Source organism: Gorilla gorilla, chromosome 20, assembly GCF_029281585.2.
Source record: "Gorilla gorilla gorilla isolate KB3781 chromosome 20, NHGRI_mGorGor1-v2.1_pri, whole genome shotgun sequence".
Classification (NCBI taxonomy): Eukaryota; Metazoa; Chordata; class Mammalia; order Primates; family Hominidae; genus Gorilla; species Gorilla gorilla.
The window spans coordinates 7,558,503-7,580,143 of NC_073244.2; the positions used below are offsets into that span (position 1 = coordinate 7,558,503).

Sequence of the window (21,641 nt, forward strand, 5' to 3'; positions counted from 1 at the left end):
TTTGTGATGCACCCCAGGACCTAGTAATTAACCAGTTATTTCACCCAAGTCTACACTGAGCCAAAAACTCACATGTGCAGTTTCCATGTCATTTCCCCAACACCCCCAGATTGGGGCTGCAGAAAGGAGAGGAGAAAGTTACCAATATCAATTTCTGTGGTCCTTTAGGTCGGGAGCGTTTGAGGGTAGGACGGGGTTTGGGGGGGTATGAGGCTTGGGGGGTGCCTGAGTGGGCTCCATGGAGAAGGGGGCTGGAGGGGGTGGTAGCCATGCCTGCAGAGGGGCACTCACACTGTGTCCCCTTCTTTGTCCTCCCCCCACCCCCACCGCATCTGCTTTCCCTGCCTGTCCTCGCCTTCCATTCTGTCTCCACCGCCCTCTGGCTGCATCCTGGACTTTCCTGTTGTCTCCCTGTTGACCTTGCTGTTTCCCTGTCTCTGTCTCTGTGCGTCCCTGTGTTCCCCGCTGTCTCCCCCTCCGCCTCTCCCTGCATTCTTGTTGCTTCTGGGCTCTCCTTGGGACCTTATGTGCATTCGCCTTTCCCCAACGTGTCCCTTCTCCCCTCCTCATCCTCCGGGCGGCGTGCGCCTCCTGCCTCTCCCCGGCCGGCCACACGGTGGCGCTGTGTCCCGCTCGCCCGCCCGCCCGCAGCCTGCAAGCGCAAGGAACAGGAGCAGCAGAAGGAGCGCGCGCTGCAGCCCAAGAAGCAGCGCCTGGTGTTCACCGACCTGCAGCGACGCACGCTGATCGCCATCTTCAAGGAGAACAAGCGGCCGTCCAAGGAGATGCAGGTCACCATCTCGCAGCAGCTCGGCTTGGAGCTCAACACCGTCAGCAACTTCTTCATGAACGCGCGGCGCCGCTGCATGAACCGCTGGGCTGAGGAGCCCAGCACGGCCCCCGGGGGCCCCGCCGGCGCCACGGCCACTTTCTCCAAGGCCTGAGGGGCCCCGGCCCCGCGCCCTCCCTGCCTCCACGGCCTGGGCGCTGTGCCCCCACGTCACCTCCCCACATCCTGCCGGCCCGGAGACCCGCCCCCAGGGGGCACCTGGAGGGGGTGCTATCCGGGCCCCCCACACCCGGGGAGGGGGAAGCAGCACACCCCCCAGCCCAAGTGCACAAAAAGGGCCTCCCCTCCTCCCTCCATGCCCACTCCCTCCAGGCCAAAGGAAGCCCTCCACCCCCCCCCCCCGGAGGGGAGGGAGTGACAGAAAGGGGTTTCCCAGCCCCCTCTCCATTCAGGACCCCCAGAGGGCCTCGAGAAAAACCAGGGCTCACTGTGTTGTCCCCTAAAGCGGGTCAAGAAGCACATACTAGAAATATAAACCGGGTATTTAAAAATGGAATTTTAAAGAATAACCCCTCCTCCGTCAGATCCCCTGCCCCACCGAGGGAGGTAGGAGAAAACTTCCTTCCTCCCCACCCGCCCCGGCCCCCTCCCCAGGGACCTCAGCCCTTTCCAAAGTCGCCAAAAACCCACATCAAGCCGGATCCTTACGGTCCCCCACCCTCTCCAAAACCAACCCCACCCGCTGGCAGGACGGCCCCTGCGGCCGAGAACTGAGCTGCCCCTCTCTGCGGCCAGGATTCCTCGTGCCAAGAATCGCCTGCCTTAAAGTCTGGGGAGGGGCCTGCGGCGGGCGCCCAGCACCTACGGGCGAGCACCCTTCCCACCCCCATCCCAGGCCGCAGGGGACGGGGGGCTCCCACGTGCGGGTAAATTCCAGACGCCCCCGCCCCGCCCCGTCTGTTGAGTTCACTTTACCTTTAGGCACCTTCGTGGAGCGCAAGGAAGGACGCATCTCCGGACACGGGAGACCACGCCCAGGCTCCCAGGAGAAGGGGACCCGGACGGAGAAGGCGCCGCTGGGGCCGCCCGGAGGAGCCCCCCTGCACGGGCCCGTGGAGACGCTTCCTGCGTGGAACCTTCTGGAATTCACCGCCCCCCTTTCCGCCCGCGTCGGGGGCTGAACTGGGCTTGCAGGGGGCAGCGGGGTTGAACGTGGTGTTGGTTTCCACTCTCGCCAAAGAGACAGGACGCCGAGGAAGGTGGATTCCGCTTGCTCCATTTTTTGCCAAATATATTTACAAATGGGAAGGGTCGGAAATGAAGATGAGTGCCCCCCCTCGCACCCCGCGCTCTCCCCCGCTCCTCTCATCTGGTCTGGGTGACCTCCGAGACTGGCCGGCCGCGGGATCCCAGGAGCCCGCCTCCTCCGGGGGTTCAAGATCCGAGGCCAGAAGGAACCTTCTCCCTGAAATCCCCCCACCCATCGGCTGCCTCCCAGGGAGGAGGCGGCCCCCCCACCCCCCTTGAAAATGCAAAAGACATTTCTAGTGAAATGCCCCTCCCCTCCCCCAGGTAAAGGCTACCTCACTCAAGCTCATGTCTGTGATTGGAAAATCACGCCTGATACCAAAGATTTCTCCCAAGGATTTGTGCTGGATGATAGGATTCCCTGGCCTGGGACCCGGCTCGGGGCCCCGCCTGCCGAGTGCCACCCCTTCCCGAACCTGAGAGCGAAAGAGAGAGAGAGAGAGAGAGAGAGGGAGAGAGGGAGGGAGAGGATCGTGAGGTCGATGAGTGCCTTCTTCTTGAACCAAAGACGTGTATGGAGTGTTCTCTTGTCCTTATCGACTTGCTCTGCTCCCAGCTTTCCAAGCGACCGGATCTGAGTGATGCTTCTAGAACATTTGGGTGTTGGGGGGTTCCCAATAGTAGAAAGGGTCCCCATTCCTGCTCAGCACCGCACCTCTCTACCCCCCCACAGACACACATGCAGACACACACATGCAGACAACACGCAGACACACACATGCAGGCACTCACATGCAGACACATGCACACACACGTGCACACACATGCAGAGACATGCAGACGCGCAGGCACACATGCACACATGCAAAGACACGTATGCAGGCACACGCAGGCGCACACATACAGAGACACACATGCACACACACATACACACACTGGCCCCTGTTTTTCTGTGGTGTCACTGGGTGCCAGCAACTCCGTATCTCCCACCTCCCACTAAAACCTGGGCCTTAATTTCTCTCCCGTCCCCACCCCTAAATTCCTGATGGATGAACCTAGAGCTGTCCTGTCCACTCCAGGCCGGACTGACGTAGCCTATGGGCCCAGCAGGTCCAGGGCCCACGTTTTAATTTCTTTTTAAAAAGCTTTAGGTCTTGCCAGGCGCGGTGGTTCACGCCTGGAATCCCAGCATTTTGGGAGGCCGAGGCGGGTGGATCACAAGGTCAGTAGTTCAAGACCAGCCTGACCAACATGGTGAAACCCTGTCTCTACTAAAAATACGAAAAAATTAGCTGGGCATGGTGGCAGGCGCCTGTAATCCCAGCTACTTGGGAGGCTGAGGCAGGAGAATCTCTTGAAACTGGAAGGCGGAGGTTGCAGTGAGCCGAGATTGCGCCACTACACTCTAGTCTGGGCAACGAGAGCAAAACTCCATCTCAAAAAAAAAAAAAAAAATGCTTTAGGTCCAAGAAGATGCAGCCCATTCAACATACCATATTATTCGTCTTTATACCAAGGTAGCCTATAGATATACAATGTTTTAAATTTCTTTTTTAGAAACAGGGTTTTGCTCTGTTACCCAGGCTGGAGTGCAGTGGTGCAATCGTAGCTCACTGCAGCCTCGACCACCTGGGCTCAAGTGATCCTCCTGCCTCAGCCTCCCAGTAGCTGGGGCCACAAGCAGGCACCACCATGCCCATTTAATTTTTTAAGGCATTTCTTGTAGATATGGGGTCTCACTATGCTGCCCAGGCTGGTCTTGAACTCCTGGCCCCAAGGGGGTCCTCCTGCCTCGGCCTCCAAAAGTTCTAGGATTACAGGTAGATAGACATTTAGTGGAGGAAGAGGCTCTCAAAGGCAATAAAATGCTTCTGATCCAAGAGAATCACGCTGCAGCCCTGGCCCAGTGAGCTTCTTAGAAAATCGATGCCTGGGCCTCAGGCACTGGCCAGAGCACGGGCCTGCAGGGAGCTGGGTCTCCTAGATACCCTCTGCTTGGCCTTCAAGGCCCCAAGGGTAAGACGCTAGGGGGCCTCCAGTTTTCTCCCCTGCTGGAAATTTAGGACTTCGCTTGGGATCGTTCTGGTTGTAGAACGTTTTAGCTATGCTGAACTGTGGTCAGATCAGGTCAAGCCTCTTGGTCACAGAAGTGGCCCAGCAGCACTTTGGGAGGCCGAGACAGGAGGATCACTCGAGGCCAGGAGTTTGAGACCAGCCTGGGCAACACAGCAAGACCCCACTTCTACAAAAAAAAATAAATAAAGTGGCCCAGGACTCCTGGATCCTTTTCAGATATCTTCGTATCTCTCTCACACACGCACACACACACACACACACACATGCACACACACCCCTGTTTCCAGACTCCACCCCAAACTTGGCCAGACCCCCACAGAAGGCTGTATCCCTGACCTGCCCGCCAGCCCCTCGGGCCCTCTCCTGCCTCCCCCCATGCCCACTTGGCTGTCACATACCAAAGAGCATCCATTCTCCATGCAGGGAACACCACCTCCAGCACAATTCCTTCGAGCCTTTGACAATTTTCTCTGAAATACCTCAAAATATTTAATGTATAGTTTATGTGATTAAAAAAAATCCTTAGCTAGTTTTTGGAATACGTGACTTGAAGCTTTATACCGTTAAATTATAATTTTGCAGACGATGGCATGTCGTTTCTTTGACGAGTTCCGTGGGAGACGCATTGAATGTCAGGGCTGGAGACCAGAGGGAAAGTTAGAGGGAACGTGATCGCAAGAGAGACTGCGGCAGAAAGGACCAGTGGCGTTTACAGATTTCTTATTTAAATGAGTCCTTTAGGAAAGAAAGGAAGAGAGAGAGAGAGCGAGAGCAAGAGAGAGAGAGAGAGAGAGGGAGAGAGAGAGAGGGAGAGGGAGAGAGAGAGGCAGAGGTATACCTTTCTGTTCTCTGGCTTGTTCTGTTTCTTGTTTTCTGGAGTCATGTCTTATAAGAGTATTTATTATTCTCTGTGTTCTGTGTTCAAATGTAATTTAAGAAAAAAAAGGAAGAAAAATGCAAAAAAAAAGACAAAATGGAATTTGAGTTGGTGCATGACTAATGTACTCTTTCTTGACGCTAATTGTAATAAAGTGGTCAGGGTGGGGGGGCGGGGGGCGTGGCCCGGTTCCGTGTCGCATCTGTGTGTCTGGTGCCTGATCGGTGCTGTTCAGTGGTTTTTCGTTACTGTTTCTTTCCTCCTTTCTAAGGAACTGTGTCCAGCCGGGACAGGTGGACGGGGCCCCAGGTAGAGGGGGCGGGAACAGAGCCTCAGTACCCAGGTCTCCTCCACCTGCCTGTCCATCTCCACCCGAGATGCCACCTGCCTGCCCCAGCCAGGCGGGAGCCACCGAGCGTCCCCCACTCAGTTCCTGGTTCTTGGGGGCACTCTGGTGTCATCGATATCTCAGACCCCCCCAACCCCCCATCACCCGGTTGTTTTCACTCTAGCATGAACTCCCAAGTGTCTTGTTCAGAGGAGAGAGACAATCAGCCTATTCTTGTCTTGTTGCCCAGGGTGGTGGGGGACGGGGGTGTGCCCCAACTTCCTGAGATCTGAAGGACCCTCCTGAAGGCCCCAACAGCAGGCACCAGCACCCCCTCCCCCTCCCCCCCACCTCCACCCAGACAGCCTCGGCCTCCCTCCCTGGGCTGGGCATGAGTCTGCCTTTCTGTCCAGCCCGGGAGGCAGGGGGTGTACGCCTGCAGAGACCCCTCCCTCCCAGCCCACTTTCGGAGCCTACAGAACAGAAGACTCCCCAAAATCATCAAAGGGGGCTCTGGGACAATGTCCTCTGCCTCTGACTCCTCTTGTGCCATGAGGTCATGTCCCTGAGCCATCCCCAGATAGCCCCTGGAGGTGGAAAGGGGCACAGATGTGCCGGCTTGGGAACAGAGGCTGGAGGAGAGGGCGGCAGGGGAGAGATGAGAGGGGCCGCTTTCGGGGACAGGCCCCAGTAGGGGGTGCGGGGTAGCTAAACGGGGTGCTTCTCACCCCATAAAGCAGAAAGCCCTGGTCTGGAGGGCTGGGCCTGGGGCTGAGGGCTCAGCCGACCTCAAATCTGAAATGATGCCGGGGCCAGGATGCTCCTTGCACCAGCAGGAGCTTGGGCCATTTCACATTCTCTGCCCCAAGCAGTTGAAGCAAAATCAGGCCAGTAGACTCCTGGGGCTCCTCCTCGTGGCCCTGTCAGACCACGCAGGGGCTGGTTTTGGTGGAATGAGCTCAGCCGGGGGTGACGGAAGAGCCAGGAGGCCCTGCGGCCTTGAGTGTTTTGAATAGACTGGAACTGAGGGCTGCTTTCAGGGGAGACACCACTTGGACCCTCCAAAGTCCCCTCCCCTCCAGGGACAGGGGAGAGAAGCCCTTTTCCACCTTCACCCTTGGGCGACAGGCTTAAAAGCTAAAAAAAAAAAAAAAATCTCGTCATTGTTAACCATTGCTGTGCTAGGTTTGTTGATTTGTTTTTCTTCAATAAATTATTTTCTAGTCACTCACCTGGGCGTGTGTGTTAGCCGATGGGTCGGGCACAGATAGGGGGTGGGAATGGAACTCGCCCACCTCGAGGCCGGGGAGGGAGGACCGGAGTGCAGGGAAGACGGACTTTGCTTCCACCCAGCTCGCCCCTCTCTGCTCTGAGTCCCGTCTTCTTCCTGGGCCAGTGGCCAGCTCTGAGCCTCCACAATCCACACAACTCCACCACCCACACAAGTCCACCACCCACAGGGAATGGTTAAGAATCAGAAAGAGGCCAGGCGCGGTGGCTCACGCCTGTAATCCCAGCACTTTGGGAGGCCAAGGCAGGCGGATCACGAGGTCAGGAGATCGAGACCGTCCTGGCTAACATGGTGAAACCCCGTCTCTACTAAAAAATACAAAAAATGAGCCAGGCATGGTGATGGGCGCCTGTATTCCCAGCTACTCAGGAGGCTGAGGCAGGAGAATGCTGTGAACCCGGAAGGTGGAGCTTGCAGTGAGCCGAGATCACGCCACTGCACTCCAGCCTGGGCGACAGAGCGAGACTCCATCTCAAAAAAAAAAAAGAATCAGAAAGAAAAGCTTGGCGCCTTAGAAGGAAAAGCTTGGCGCCTTTGAGTCAACCAAGCCCCAAGATGCAGACCTTGTCAGGACCTGCTTCTGTGACATCACTGCTCATTGCTTTCTGGAGTCTAAAGTGAACGGAGGCCCCAGTGAATGAAGGTGTATTTGAATGGGAGAAACCAGGGCTTCCCGATAGAGGAAGAAGCTAGATGGTACCAGAACTGGAATTTATAAACTTTCTTGGGAGGGGCCAGCTGTCAGGCAGTGGGGGAGCCACAGCTTTTAATAAGCAACTTTTGAGAGCAATGAAGCTTTACCCACATTATCTTACCCCAGCATGAAGAAGAAAAGTTTTCCCTGCAAATACCCGGCTGGACCACTAGAGGTCAGTGCTTTGATTTTAAAAACCAGGAAGGAATATTCCATCACAAAAAAAGTGTAGGGAAAGAGTGAGCCTGAATTAGCGCTGGGGTCAGATGGACCCTGGTTTATTAGAAAAAGAAAAGCATGTGGAGTCCTTGTCTTTAGAGGAAGGCCCCCTGCATGCTGGTTGAATTGCAGCAGAACTGGCTGGTGCTGCTTCTTCCCAGGAAGGTCATCTTCCTGAGGTGCTAATGTGACTCCTTTGGGCTCGAAGCTGCCTCTTCATCAGATGGGTCTAGGGATTCAGATGCTATGTCACTGCTGACCCCTGGTCCCCTCCGCAGAATTGTGCCCTGAGTGATGAGGTTTGCATATCCCTCACGGTGGGAGAAAGCATAGCTGGAACGGCGGGCACGAGACTCCCGGTGTACATGAGGCAAGGGCTCCATGGTGAAAATCTCCTCGCTGGGGCCCTCCTCCACCTTCTCCTCCTGAAGAGCAAAGGGGAGAGCAGGGGAATCAGACTCCTATGCTTGGCTGATGGCTCTCAGGTCCCCCAAGTAGGAGAGGCAGGATTCAAAGCCCTTGGCCACTATTGATTGGCTACGTTCTTCCCCAGCCAAGTTGAGCCAATTAGAGTCCTCGACTCCCAGTGTTGAGTTCTAAGGAGGACTCTAGTCCTTTGCTTTTCAAGACCCACTAATTGGCCTTGCCCTGGAAACTAACCCTGGATCAGCCAATCAGAGTTATTCCCTGGGACTTAACTCAGGACCACCCAATCAGAGTCCTTCCCTGGGACTTAACCCTGGCTTAGCCAGAGTCCTTCCCCGACTCTGGACCAGCCACCAGGTGCCTTGGCTGCCCTTTGGTGGCAAATCCAGGAGAGGTGAGCCTGGGACAGCCAGGTGTCCAGCCTGTGCAGTAAAGGTGGCAGGAGCTGGGCAGGGAGAACAGAGGTGGCAGGGCAGGTACACCATTCCAGTCAATTCTGGGGCCCATCTCAGCTGCAACCTGCTTTTCCATGCATGCTTTGGTTACATGGGCTAGTAAGTCCCCCTCCCTTTTTTTTTTGAGGTGGGGTCTTGCTCTGTTGCCCAGATAGGAGTGCAGTGGCAAAAATCATAGCTCACTGCAGCCTCAACCTCCCAGGCTCAAGCAAGCCACCTGCTTCAGCCTCTCAAAGTGCTGGGATTACAGGTGTGAACCGCTGCGCCCGGCCTTGAGCACATGTCCTCAAGGTGCATCCACGCTGTGGCCTGTGTCAGAGCCTCACTGCTTCTCACGGCCTAGGCGTGTTTCATTGCACGGATGGAGCGTGCCGTGTTGACTCACTCATCTGTCAGCAGACTCTTCTTTCTAAGTTCCTCCTTTTGCCTAAACCATTTCAAGGTTGTTTCCGTCATCTCAGCCCCCAAGCTCTAGATCATTCACGGTAGAATCTGATGGTGTCAGCCAGGCACAGTGTGGCTCATGCCTGAAATCCCAACATGTTATGAGGCCAAGGCAGGAGGATTGCATGAGCCCAGGAGTTTGAACCAGCCTGGGCACCATAATGAGACTCCATCTCTAGAAAATAACTACAAAATTAGCTGGGCGTGGTGGTGCATGCCCGTGGTCTCAGCTACTTGGAAGGCTGAGGCGGGAGGATCCTTTGAGCCCGGAAGGTCGAGGCTGCAGTGAGCCGAGATTGTGCCACTGCACTCCAGCCTGGGTGACAGCACAAGACCCTTCTCAAAAAGTAAAAATAAATAAATAAATAAAACCTTAAGAGCCCGATGGCATCAGCACTGGAATCCAGGGTGGCCTTTGGGTGCTCTCTGCTGCTTTGTCGGGGGAGTGAGGTCTCCCTTCTTGGGAAATCAGGCCCTGGGGGCACTGGGTGTGTGTCCGGGGCTCCGCACCCACCCTTCCCCCCAGCCTAGTGTCTTGGAGGGCCAAGAGGGGCCGGGACACCTTGCAGTCCCTACGCCCTGCACGGCTCCCCAACCAGGGTCCTGGAATGTACCGGATGAGGACCCCAGGCCCAGGCCCACCTCACCTTGGCACGTAGCTCCTTGAGGGCTGGGAAGATGACTCGGAGGGCCAGGACAGGGAAGGTGTTTATGGACACACTCAGCAGGACCACCAGCAGGATGGAGGGAGAGGACACCACGCTGAGGTCGGCGTCTGGGGACAGGGCGGGGTCACAGCAGAGCCTGCTCGGAGCCTGCACCGCCTTCCCTGCCCCCAGCTCCAAGGATGCCCCCAGGCTAGGGAGCACCTTGGTGCCTTTGTGCCTGGTCCATAAAGGAGCGCCTTCCCCAGGACACTTTGCCGGACGACTGTCATGAGCAACCTGCAACCTCTTCCATCGGGGCTCTCCTGCACCACGACCGCCCGTCCCACTTCCCCATGGGGGCTCACACAGAAACGGGAAGGTCTTGGGGGATACTCTGAAGAGCCAGAAGCTCTGGGTGGTGGTAGTCATGATGGCGTAGAAACCAAGGCTGAGGAGGATGGTCGCCACGCACAGGGCGGTCCAGTACTTGATGATAAGAATGACCTGGACAGGCAGCGGTGGGGTAAATCCGGGACCTAGCGGGGCTTGCACCAGGACACCAGCCCCTGGGGTCCAGGAAGGGTACCTGGCAATGCCCCCAAAGCAGGGGTCCCCGGGGGAGGAGGCCTCCACAGGCCATGTCCAAGGCCCCGGGGAGGTGAGGATCTTGCCCACCTCCATGGTGATGGACAGCAGGCAAGACAGGGCCACCACGACCGCAAAGGACTGGTGGTCGCTGAAGCTGGCGGGTCCTGCCGTGTCGCGGCTGATCCACAGTGTCATGAAGAAGTTGACCAGAGAGGTGATCACACCATGGGCGATGGCTTGGACGAAGACCCAGTAGTTGAAGAGCTCGTCCTTCTGCCCCACCACGTACAGCTCCGGCTTCTCCAGGCTCTGCTCTGCGCTCACGTCCTTGGGGCAAGCGGAAGCTCTTGGGATTGGGTGGGGGGCGGGGGACCCCCAACAGAGATCAGGACCTCCTCGGGCAGGCCAGGTTTGAGTTTAAGTGAATTAAAATAAAGTAAGGCCAGGCACGGTGGCACACGCCTGTAATCTCAGCACTTTAGGAGGTCAAGGTGGGAGGATCGCTTAAGGCCAGGAGTTTGAGACCAGCCTGGACAACATAGTGAAACCCCCATCTCCAAAAAAACCTTTTAAAGGAGCTGGGTGTGGTGGTGCGCACCTGTAATCCCATCTGCTTGGGCGGCTGAGGCAGGAGGATCATTTGAGCCCAGGAGTGGAGGCTGCAGTGAGCTGTGATCGCACCACTGCACTCCAGCCTGGGTGAGAGAATGGGACCTCGTCTACAGAATAAAATAAAATGAAGTGGAAAGAGCTCTGGAGGTTGGTCACTTGGCCACACGAATGCACTAGGTGATGCTCAGCTGTGCGCATGAGTCTGGCTGAGACGGGGCAGTTTACGTGATTTGTATTCCACCACGGTTAAAGATACCAGCAAGGCCAGGTGCGGTGGCTCACGCCTGTAATCCCAGCACTTGGGGAGGCCGAGGTGGGAGGATCACCTGAGGTCAGGAGTTCAAGACCAGCCTGGCAAACATGGCGAAATCCTGTCTCTACTAAAAATAAAAAAATTAGCCGGGCGTGGTGGTACACGCCTGTAATCCCAGCTACTCAGGAGGCTGAGGCAGGAGAATCGCTTGAACCCAGGAGGCAGAGGTTGCAGTGAACTGAGATTGTGCCACTGCACTCCAGCCTGGGCGACAGAGCGAGACCCTGTCTCAAAAAAAAAAAAAAAAGATTCTAGCAAACATGAAATGAGATGTAAAATCCAGTCCCTGGGTCACACCAGCCGCAACACAAGCGTTCCTCATGGGCACGTGTAGCTGCTGGCTTCTGTGCTGGATTGCATAGCTGTGGGACACTTCCATCATCTGGAATGTTCCATGTGACCCACCCTCCCAACCCCAGATCACGTAGCCAGGGCCTCTTGGAGCTGGGGGATGATAAACCTAGCAGAGTCATCTGCTCTGATCCCCTCTGCCCATTGCATGGATGGGTAGACAGAGGCACGGGGGCTCCAGCACAGGGTGGGGGCTCCCACACACAGGAGGAGCTGGATGGTCCCAGGATGAGCGTAGGCTCCTGTGGGAGAAGGTACTGGACTGCACCCCCTGAGCCCCACCCCATGGCCTGAAGGTCTCCCAGGCTCCCTCTCCCCGCCCCAAGGAGCGGAGGAGAGGAGGAGAGGCTAAGCAGAGACCTAGAAGGAAGACCCGGCCTTGCCCTGCTCACCTGCTCAAAGAGCCCAATGTAGAGAACTGGCAGGGTGCTGTACAGGAGGTTGAAAAGAGCCAGGAACCATCCTTCATACAGGGGCTGAGCCAGGGGAGAAGGGCAAGGAGAACAAGTCAGCCTCCAGGCGCCCAAGGAGCCTGCCAAGCAGGCACCCAGGGAGGGTTCTGGGTGAGGTAGAAAGTCGAGTTACACTCAAGGTTGGGGCTGGGACTGGGGTGGGGTGAAGTGCGGCCTGATAAAGGCGGCAAGATAAAGGGAGGGAGGAAAGCATGATCAAATTCCCTCATAATGGCACCTCTGAGTTTTTGTTTTAATTGGATGGCATCAAAAAAGGATACAGGCCAGGCACGGTGGCTCACACCTATAATCTCAGCACTTTGGAAGGCCGAGGCGGGCAGATCACTCGAGGTCAGGAGTTTGATACCAGCCTGGCCAACATGGTGAAACCCCGTCTCTACTAAAAATATAAAAAGTAGATGGGCATGGTAGCAGGCGCCTGTGATCCCAGCTACTTGGGAGGCTGAGACAGGAGAATCGCTTGAACCCAGGAGACGGAGATTGCAGTGAGCCGAGATCACACTATTGCACTCCAGCCTGGGCAACAAGTGTGAAACTCTGTCTGAAAAAAAAAAAAAAAAAAAAAAAAAGGCTGGGTGCGATTGCTCATGCCTGTAATCCCAGCACTTTGGGAGGCTGAGATGGGCAGATCACGAGGTCAGGAGTTCGAGACCAGCCTGGCCAACATGGCAAAACCCTGTCTCTACTAAAAATATAAAAATTAGCCAGGCGTGGTGGCAGGTGCCTGTAATCTCAGCCACTAGAGGGGCTGAGGCAGGAGGATCGCTTGAACCCGGGAGGCAGAGGTTGCAGTGAGCCGAGATCGTGCCACTGCACGACAGCCTGGGCAACAGAGCGAGACTCTGTCTCAAAAAGTAATAATAATAAAAATAAAACAGAAACCAATATATACTTACTAAGGGGTTTCTGTAAAGCTCCCTCTCAAATGCCCAGGTATTAGTGATGGGAGCTCATTCCTTCTCCAAGGCACCTGCTTCCCAGCAGTTTCCCTACACGCAGGGAATAGCACTGCCCTGGGGCTCCTCTAGTCCTTGTCAGGATACCGCTCAGAGTCTTGACCAGAGCCCCAGCTCCCACAATCGGATCTTCTCTGGGGTTCAAGGTCTTGTTCGCTCAACTCTCCCCAGAAGAGGAGGTCCATGTGCAGTGCCTGCCCTTGCTTGAAAGCTCTGAGTGTGCCGGGCACAGTGGCTCACGCTGTAATCCCAGCACTTTGGGAGGCAGAAGTGAGCAGGTCACCTGAGGTCAGGAGTTCGAGACCAGCCTGGCCAACATGGTGAAACCCTGTCTCTACTAAAAATACAAAAATTAGCCAGGCGTGATAGTACACGCCTGTAATCCCAGCTACTTGGGAGGTGGAGGCAAGAGAATCACTTGAACCCGGGAGGCGGAGGCTGCAGTGAGCCGAGATCGTGCCATTGCACTCCAGCCTGGGTGACAGAGTGAGACTCTGTCTCAAAACAAAACAAAACAAAACAAATATCCTGGAAGGTGTCGGGCACAGAGCTAGACAGGGACCATCACCTCCCTTCACCTGGACTCTAGCCTCTACTAACGCAGCCTTGCCATGTGGCCTCAGGCAAGCCCTGTCCACCGAGGATCCCAGGGTTCTCAGTGCGTCCAGGGCTGCTCCTGGCAGCTATGGGAGGGGCACGGCATCCCCAGAGGCCCTGGTCATGGGGCAGCCAGGGTGGGGGACGCACCTGGCCGGTGAAGCCGTTGTAGCAGGCAAACCAGACCTGCACCATCATGCTGGCCATGCTCTTGTAGAAGAAGTAGCGCAGGAACTTGCAGATCCGCACGTAGGACCAGCGGCCGTGCACCAGCAGGAGGCGCTGCAGGAAGCAGAACTGGCCGAGCACGAAGTCGCTGTTCTGAACTGCCTGCATGCCCTCCTGGCCCGCCAGCCCCACGCCCACGTCCGCGGCTGCAGGGCACAAGCAGCTGGTCAGCCCCCCGCACGCCCCCAGTCCCGCCCGCCCCCCCCAGACCCCCGCACTGTTCTGCCCCCTATCAGCCCCCCCCACCTGCTTCAGGTCCCCCCACTCCCACCGCCGCCTCCATCAGCCCCCACCCCCACCTGCCCCAGGTCTCTCCAGTCCCACCACCGCCTCCATCAGCCGCCCCCCACTCGTCCCAGGCACCCCCAGCCCCGCCACCGCCACCCACTCTTGATCATGTTGATGTCGTTGGCACCGTCCCCGATGGCCAGGGTCACCACCTGGTGGTACTTCTTGACCAGGGCCACGATCAGGGCCTTCTGCTTGGGCGTCACGCGGCAGCAGATGACCGCCTGGCACTTGGACGCCAGGTCCACGAAGGCGCGCTCCTGCAGCACCTCGGAGCTACTACGGCGGGCTCTGGAGTCCTGGGCTGGCGGTGCAGCCAGCGGGAGCCCGAACCTCCGGCACAGCAGGGACAGGCGCCTGGCGTAGAGGAAATCCCTCCTGGACTGGCCGGGCTCCTGCCACGCCTCGTCCATGTTCACGTTCTGCACCAGGGCGCGCGGCTCCTTCCGCAGGGACACCAGCAGCTTGTCCTGGCCGGCGGGGAGGGGGCAGTGCCAGGCGCCGTGGCCTCCAGTCCAGACTGGACCCTGCCCGGCCCTCGGCCTCGCCAGCAGTCCCCACCCCGAGCCCGCCGCCCCTCCAGGCCCCTCCCTGGCGCCGGGACCCCGCCGTCCACCCTGAGCGACACTGACCAGGAAGTCTCCGTTAATGACCAAGGCCAGCTTGACCTGCGACAGGGACTCCCTGGTTAGAAGGTTGTTACTGTTTTCCCAGTAGGTCTCCAGGATGCGGCTGCGGGGCGCAGGGGTCAGCGGGGCAGGGGAGGGGGCGGGCTTCTCCCCACTTCCCCGGGGGCTCCACTGCCCCTCCCACCCCTTCCACTGCCCACTCCCCCACCCCTGCCCCTTCTCCTCCCCACTTCCCTCTTCCCCTCTCCTTTCCTCCTCCCCTCCCTTCCCTCCTCCTCCCGCCACTGCCCCTCCCCTTCCCCTCCACTGCCCTCTCCCCCACCCCTGCCCCTCCCCCTTCCCTCTCTCCTCCCCTCTGCCTCCTCTCTCCTCCCCTCTGCCTCCACTGCCCACTCCCCCACCCATACCCTTCCCCCTCCCTTCCTTCTCCCCTTCGCTGCTCCCCCCTCCCCTTCCCTCCTCCCCTCGCTTTCCCTCCCCTCCCTCTCCCCTCCCACTCCCTCCACTGCCCCTCCCCTCCTCCCCACTGCCCCTCATCCTTCCCCTCCACTGCCCACTCCCTCACCCCTGCACCTCCCCCTCCCCTCCCTTCCCTCTCCCCTACCCTCCCTTCCCTCTCCCCTACCCTCTCCCTCCACTGCCCACTTCGCCACCCCTGCCCCTCCCCCTCCCCTCACCTTCCCTCCCTCTCCCCCTCCCTCCTCTGCTCCTCCCCCTCCTCTGCCTCTCCCCCTCTCCCTCCACTGCCCCTCCCCCTTCCCTCCACGCTCCCTCCACTCCTCATTACCACACTCCTTCCTCCTACCCTTGTCTCCCCTCTCGATCCCCCCCTTCCCACTGTGCCTTGGGCTCCCCGTCCAGTGAGACACGCACCTGGGTGCTCCTTGTCCTCACCTCCCCACTCCCCTTGCTCACCCCCCAACTCCCCACTTCTTACCTAATCTCCTTCTCCTCCAGAATGAGCATATTCTCTGACAGCAGCTCGCAGGCGAAGCCGATGTTCACAGCCGTTTCTGTGAAGCGGACCAGCTCAGCGCCTCTGCGACCCGCGCTGCACTGGCTGCCTGGGGGCCACGCCCACTCTGCCCGGTGAATCCTGGCCCGACCAATGGCAGCCACATGCCCCACCCCCTGGCCATGGTGATTGGTTCAGAGAAGGGCTTGTAACCCAGGCTCGCCAATGAGAGCCAGCCCTGAGATTTTGGCTGTAGTTCTGGCCAGGACTGGGCTGCCCAGAGATGTGTCTGAGGCCAGGATCAGCAGGCACATGTGCCTAGGATCCACAGTGCCTTCAGGAACCCCCAAAATGTCTTAATATCTTTTTAAATCAGAAGGGAAATAATTGAATATGTTTCCCTGGGCTGGCTCCTGGCCAACAGAGGGCACCCTGAAAATCACTTTTTTTTTTTTTTGACAAGGGCTCACTCTGTCACCCAGGCTGGAGGGCAGTGGCGCAATCACGGCTCACTGCAGCCTCAACCTCCTGGGCATAAGCGAGCCTCCTGCCTCGGTCTCTGGAGTAGCTGAGACCACAAGCATGTGCCACTGCGCTCCTCTGAGAGTTGCAGCATTTTTTTTTTTTTTTTTTTTGAGACAGAGTCTTGCTCTGTCCCCCAGGCTGGAGTGCAATGGCGCGATCTCGGCTCACTGCAACCTCTGCCTCCCAGGTTCAAGCGATTCTCCTGCCTCAGCCTCCTGAGTAGCTGGGATTACAGGCATGCACCACCACACCCAGCCAGGCCCATTTTTGTATTTTTAGCAGAGATGGGGTTTGACCATGTTGGCCCTGCTGGTCTCGAACTTCTGACCTCAAGTGATCCACCCGCCTCGGCCTCCCAAAGTGCTAGGATGACAGGCATGAGCCTTCAAACTTTGGGAAAGTTTGAAGACCCATGCTGCAGGGGCTTAGCCACCCAGAGCTGCCCGGGACTCACCCTGCTTGTCCCCGGTGAGCACCCATATTTTGATGTTGCTCTTCTTGAGACATTTGATGGTTTCAGGGACGCCGTCCTGGAGTCTGTCCTCGATGGCTGTGGCTCCCAGCAGCTGGTGGGGGAGGAGGGCAGGGTGGGGAAGATGCTGAGCAGCCGTCCAGCCTCCCTGCCGGGGGCAGAAGAGTCCCAGGGCCCCCTTGGGTGCCCCCGCTGCCCACCCACCCTGAGGTTCTGCTCCATCTTGTTGTACACCTGTTGCAAGGCCTGTGCCCGGTTCTGCAGCAGGAGGCTGGCCTCCTGGTGGCGCTGCTGCCAGTCCTCGTAAATGTCCTCAGCCACCTCCCTGTAGGCCAGGCACAGTGTCCGCAGGGTCTCCTGGGCAAAGGCCTGGGGGCCGGGCAGGTGGAAGCTGTCACCATGCTGAAGCCGACATCCGAGGTTCAGCCCTCCCCAACCCCCTGCCGGGCTCCAGATCCTGGGCCCCCCCAACCAAAAGCCTGTTGCCTCCCCAGCCAACAGCAGCCAGAAGGGATTCAGAAAACTGGTCTGAGGCCAGGTGCGGTGGCTCATGCCTGTAATCCCAGCACTTTGGGAAGCTGAGGCAGGCGGATCATTTGAGGCCAGGAGTTTGAGACCAGGTTGGCCAACATGGTGAAACCCTGTCTTTACTAAAAATACAAAGATTAGCCAGGCATGGTGGTGGGTGCCTGTAGTCCCAGCTACTTGAGAGGCTGAGGCAGGAGAATTGGTTGAACTTGGGAGGCGGAGGTTGCAGTGAGCTGAGATCATACCACTGCACTCCAGCCTGGGTGACAAAGTGAGACTCCATCTCAAAAAAAAAATAGAAAAAACAATAGAAAGAAAGTGGGGAAGAGGGCTGGGCGCGGTGGCTCCCACCTGTAATCCCAGCACTCTGGGAGGCCGAGGCAGGCGGATCACTTGAGGCCAGGAGTTTGAGACCAGCTTAACCAACACGGTGAAACCACGTCTCCACTGGAAACACAGAAAAAATTAGCCAGGTGTGGTGGCCCATGCCTGGAATCCCAGCTACTCAGGAGGCTGAGGTGGGAGGATCCCTCGAACCTGGGAGGCCGAGGTTGCAGTGAGCTGAGATCGCACCATCGCACTCCAGCCTGGGTATCAGAGCAAGATTGTGTTTCAAAAAAAAAAAAAGAAAAGAAAACTGAGCTGCCCCTGCTCCCCACCTACTCTGTCTCAGACACCCGCTCCCACCCCCAGACTCTTAGCTCTCTTTTGCCTCCAGACCTTCTTGGAGGACTGTTTCCCTGCCAGGAACACCTTCCCTATGCTTTGCACAGCAAATTCTTTTTTTTTTTTTTTCTCGGGGGTGGGGGATAGGGTCTCACTTTGTCACCCAGGCTGGAGTGCAGTGGCCCAATCATAGCTCACTGCAGCCTCGAACTCCTGGGCTCAAGTGATTCTCCTGTCTCTACCTTCCAAATAGCTGGGATCATAGGCGCATGCCATCACACCCAGCTAATTTCTTTGTATATATATATTTTTAAAATAGAGGTGGTTTCACCATGTTGTCTGGGCTGGTCTCGAACTCCAGAGCTCAAGCAAGCTGCACACCTAAGCCTCAAAACACTGAGATTACAGGCAGAAGCCACCACACCTGGCCTGCATGGCGAATTCTGACTATCACTCAAGACCTTCTATGCAGTCCACCCACCCGGTGCCTTCCCCAGCTGGGGCTCCCCCAGTCCCAGGCCCCTCCCTCTGACCCGTCAACTTCGGCTCTCTGAGCCCCTTCCTTGGGCCCCTCATTTCTCAAGGGCCGGACCCAGGGTTGGGGCCTCTAGGGGCTGGGAGGAAACTGGGCAGGCCCAGAGAGCAGGCACCCCAAGGGTGGCCTGAGGGTCAGGGGGGTCCCCAAGGAAGGTGCCCTTACGGCTTCTTACCCCCCGACCCTGCCCCCAGCTTTCTGCTCCAAGGGGTGGCCTTAGGTCTCAAATTTGTTTATTTATTTATTTTTATTGATTTGTTTATTTTTTGAGATGGAGTCTCACTCTGTTGCCCAGGCTGGAGTGTAGTAGCGCAATCTTGGCTCACTGCAAGCTCTGCCTCCCGGGTTCAAGCAATTCTCCTGCCTCAGCCTCCCGAGTAGCTGGGACTACAGGCCTGCACCACCACATCTGGCTAATTTTGTAGTTTTAGTAGAGACAGGGTTTCACCAGGTTGGTCAGGCTGGCCTCGAACTCCTGACCTCAAATGATCTGCCCGCCTCCCAAAGCACTGGGATTACAGGCGTGAGCCATCGCACAAACCTGTTTATTAAGAGACAGGGGTCTCGCCCTGTCGCCCAGGCTGGAGTGCAGTGGTGCGATCACAGCTTGCTGTAGCCTCCACCTCCTGCACTCAAGCGATCCTCCTGCCTCAGGCTCCCAAAGTGCTGGGACCACAGGCACGCGCCACCATGTCTGATTTCTCTTTTGTTGTTGATGGGGCACGGGTCCGAGAGCTTGGGCTTGACACAGCAGAGGAGCTTCACGGACCTTGGCAGCCTCCGACAGGCCTTGACACTTCTTCGGGCCTCAATTTACCCATCCATTCCCTGGGGTGGCTGAGCTAAGCTGACCTGCTGAGCTCCTGGGCTCTAGGTCATTATTGTGACCGCACTTCCAGTTCAGAGTCCCCCCACATCCTGGCAGAGCAGGGGACACAAGACATCTTCCCACACACACCCCGCTGCCCTGTGCTCCATGCTGCTGGGGCCCCAGCAGAACCTGTGAGGAGCCCCCAGGCTGGACACAGAATCTTCTGGCCCTGTAGGGTCAGGGCTGGACCAGGGGGAGGCAGCCTGGGGTGATGACAGCCCCATGTTGGCAGGGGGTGGGGCAGGAAAGGCCCCATGTGTGGGGAGCTTGTGGCTGAGTCATGAGGACACCGAAAGCTTCTGAATGACAAAGGTGCAGGGAAGACCCTCCAAGCACAGGGAACAGCATGTGCAAAGGTGCCAAGGCATCACCTGAGCGTGGGGAAGTCACAAGCCAGAAACTGGGTCCTAGGGAGTCCCTTGCTGAGGCCAAAGAGAGACCAAGCTGGAGAGGTCAGCAGGGGACAGAAAAAGCCTCAAATCCTGGGCCGAGGAGTTCGGGCTTCCCCCACAGAGTGGAAAGCTTTGGAGCAGACGGAGCTGAGTGTGTCCTGGCAGCTGGGCCAGCTCAACCACACGGTTGTCTTGTGCAAATTAGAAAAATACACCCTTGGCCGGGCGCAGTGGCTCACGCCTGTAATCCCAGCACTGAGAGGCCGAGGCAGGCAGATCACCTGAGGTCACGAGTTGGAGACCAGCCTGGCAACATGGTGAAACCCCATCTCTACTAAAAATACAAAATTGGCCGGGCTTGGTGGCGGGCGCCTGTAGTCTCAGCTACTGGAGAGGCTGAGGCAGGAGGATAGCTTGAGCCTGGGAGGCAGAGGTTGCAGTGACCCAAGATTGCGCCATTGCACTCCAGCCTGGGCAACAGCGCAAGACTCCCTCTCAAAAAAGAAAAGGCAGGCTGGGCGCGATGGCTCATGCCTGTAATCCCAGCACTTTGGGAGGCCAAGAGGGGCAGATCACCTGAGGTCAGGAGTTCAAGACCAGCCTGGCCAACATGGCGAAAACCTATCTCTACTAAAAATATTAAAATTAGCTGGGTGCACTGGTGTGTGCCTGTAATTCCAGCTCCTCGGGAGGCTGAGGCAGGAGAATCACTTGAACCCAGGAGGCGGAAGTTGCAGCGAGCCAAGACTGTGCCACTGCACTCCAGCCTGGGCGACAGAGCAAGACTCTGTCTCAAAGAAAAGAAAAGAAAGACAAGACAAGAAAAGGAAAAAGACGCTCTCTCTCTGGGGGCTACACTTTGGAGTTCAGCTGCCTCCCAGCCGGTGTGTATGTGTTTTGTGTGTTGCCGGGGGAGGGTGTTTTGTACAGTGCACAACATACCTCACTGTACATAGCCATCCCAGGCACCTGCAACCTTCCGTTTCTCCATACAGTCTCCTCCCCTGCCTCCTCCTCCTCCTGTCCCTACACACACACACACACACACACACACAAAGCCAGCCTTCCTGCAGGGACTCACAGCCAAGGCCTCCTCTGTGGCAAACTCCACTGCCCCCCTCCTGTGCAAGCGTTCGAAGATGACCGTGTCGGCGCCCTTGGTGTACAGGCAGATGGTGCCCTCTGGCTTTCGAACTGTGGGGGAACAGGCCCTGCTGCCCACAGAGGCTCCCCGTCTGCCCGCCCCACCTTGGGGGGCCCAGGGCTTGGGTGGCGGGGCTCACCCAGGACCGACATCCGTTTGCGCGTGCTGTTGAAGTCCATTATGGCCAGGACCTGGTAGACCCGCTCCTCCCCCAGCTCCATGATCGTGATGGTGTCCTGGGTGCGGGACAGGAACACGTAGCCGAAGTTCCGGGCTGCGGTGACCAGCGCCCCCTCGTCGGGGGAGGCCGCCTGGTACAACAGCTGGTCTGGTGGGGAGGGGGGGGGGTCATTTTGGGGTCACGTGGTGGAGCCCGTCTCCATCTCCACAGTGCAGGGAGGAGATGGGTATCGCCTGGGCTACACCTTTATTGATGGTGGCCAGGGACCCCCGCCTGTACAACCCAATGCATGGAGGTGAGCACTTGAGACTAGATGACCTTCCCGCTCAACAACAGATCCTCGGGCACCGACCGCAGGCCTGGACATCCTTTAGCCCTGACGATGACACGTCCGCCCTCCCGCCACGATACTTGTCAGCACTGTCTGGGCTCCAGGCCCGGACGCCCTCGAGGTGGGGCTGGGGTCACCGGCCTCAGCGCCCCCTAAGCCAGGTGAAAGCCCTGGAAGATGGGCCGGGTGAGCCGTGGGGCTGGGGACACTGCCGTGCCCCGGGGGCTGAGCGGCCTCAGAGATGAGGAGGTGGGTGGGCGCACCTGGGCACTCACGGTGGCTCTCCCGCACCATCACCGTGTGGCAGATGGCCAGCAGGCGCCAGAACTCCCGCACGGCCTCGTCCCTGTTGGTCCGCACGAGGTGCAGCAGGGCCGCGTTGTGGAAGAGCAGCTTCCCGTCGGCGAACTTGTTCCAGAGGTAGGGGTTCTCCTGGGGGTGGCGGGGGGCACGGGCCGGCTGTGGGCGGGCCACTCCCCGTGCCCCATCCCCCTCACCGTCCCGCGCTGCA

At 57.9% G+C, this 21,641-nt stretch overlaps 2 protein-coding genes across 11 annotated transcripts in view; one reads left to right on the forward strand and one right to left on the reverse strand.

Annotated features, from left to right (window-relative positions):
- ONECUT3 (one cut homeobox 3) overlaps positions 1–6,473 on the forward strand; it is a 28,820-nt gene extending 22,347 nt beyond the window's left edge. The window contains exon 2 of the mRNA XM_055371131.1: positions 652–6,473. Within this exon, the coding sequence (XP_055227106.1) occupies positions 652–944 (293 nt within the window). The 3' untranslated portion in view covers positions 945–6,473. The remainder of the gene's footprint in view (positions 1–651) is intronic.
- A 1,081-nt stretch (positions 6,474–7,554) lies between these two features.
- The window catches only part of ATP8B3 (ATPase phospholipid transporting 8B3), a 29,612-nt gene continuing 15,525 nt past the window's right edge, over positions 7,555–21,641 (reverse strand). For 4 of the 10 annotated variants that reach the window (XM_055371133.2, XM_055371134.2, XM_055371141.1 and 1 more), the window contains 15 exons: positions 21,394–21,562; positions 20,758–20,946; positions 20,556–20,668; positions 17,362–17,457; positions 16,687–16,851; positions 16,465–16,576; positions 15,468–15,543; positions 14,534–14,633; positions 14,002–14,371; positions 13,536–13,759; positions 11,752–11,835; positions 10,171–10,410; positions 9,861–9,999; positions 9,496–9,623; positions 7,555–7,948 (listed from right to left, as the gene is read on the reverse strand). In XM_055371133.2, the coding sequence (XP_055227108.1) occupies positions 7,706–7,948; positions 9,496–9,623; positions 9,861–9,999; positions 10,171–10,410; positions 11,752–11,835; positions 13,536–13,759; positions 14,002–14,371; positions 14,534–14,633; positions 15,468–15,543; positions 16,465–16,576; positions 16,687–16,851; positions 17,362–17,457; positions 20,556–20,668; positions 20,758–20,946; positions 21,394–21,562 (2,448 nt within the window). In that variant the 3' untranslated portion in view covers positions 7,555–7,705. The remainder of the gene's footprint in view (positions 7,949–9,495; positions 9,624–9,860; positions 10,000–10,170; positions 10,411–11,751; positions 11,836–13,535; positions 13,760–14,001; positions 14,372–14,533; positions 14,634–15,467; positions 15,544–16,464; positions 16,577–16,686; positions 16,852–17,361; positions 17,458–20,555; positions 20,669–20,757; positions 20,947–21,393; positions 21,563–21,641) is intronic. The other 6 variants (XM_055371139.2, XM_063701940.1, XM_055371135.2 and 3 more) reach the window with 5 other exon arrangements.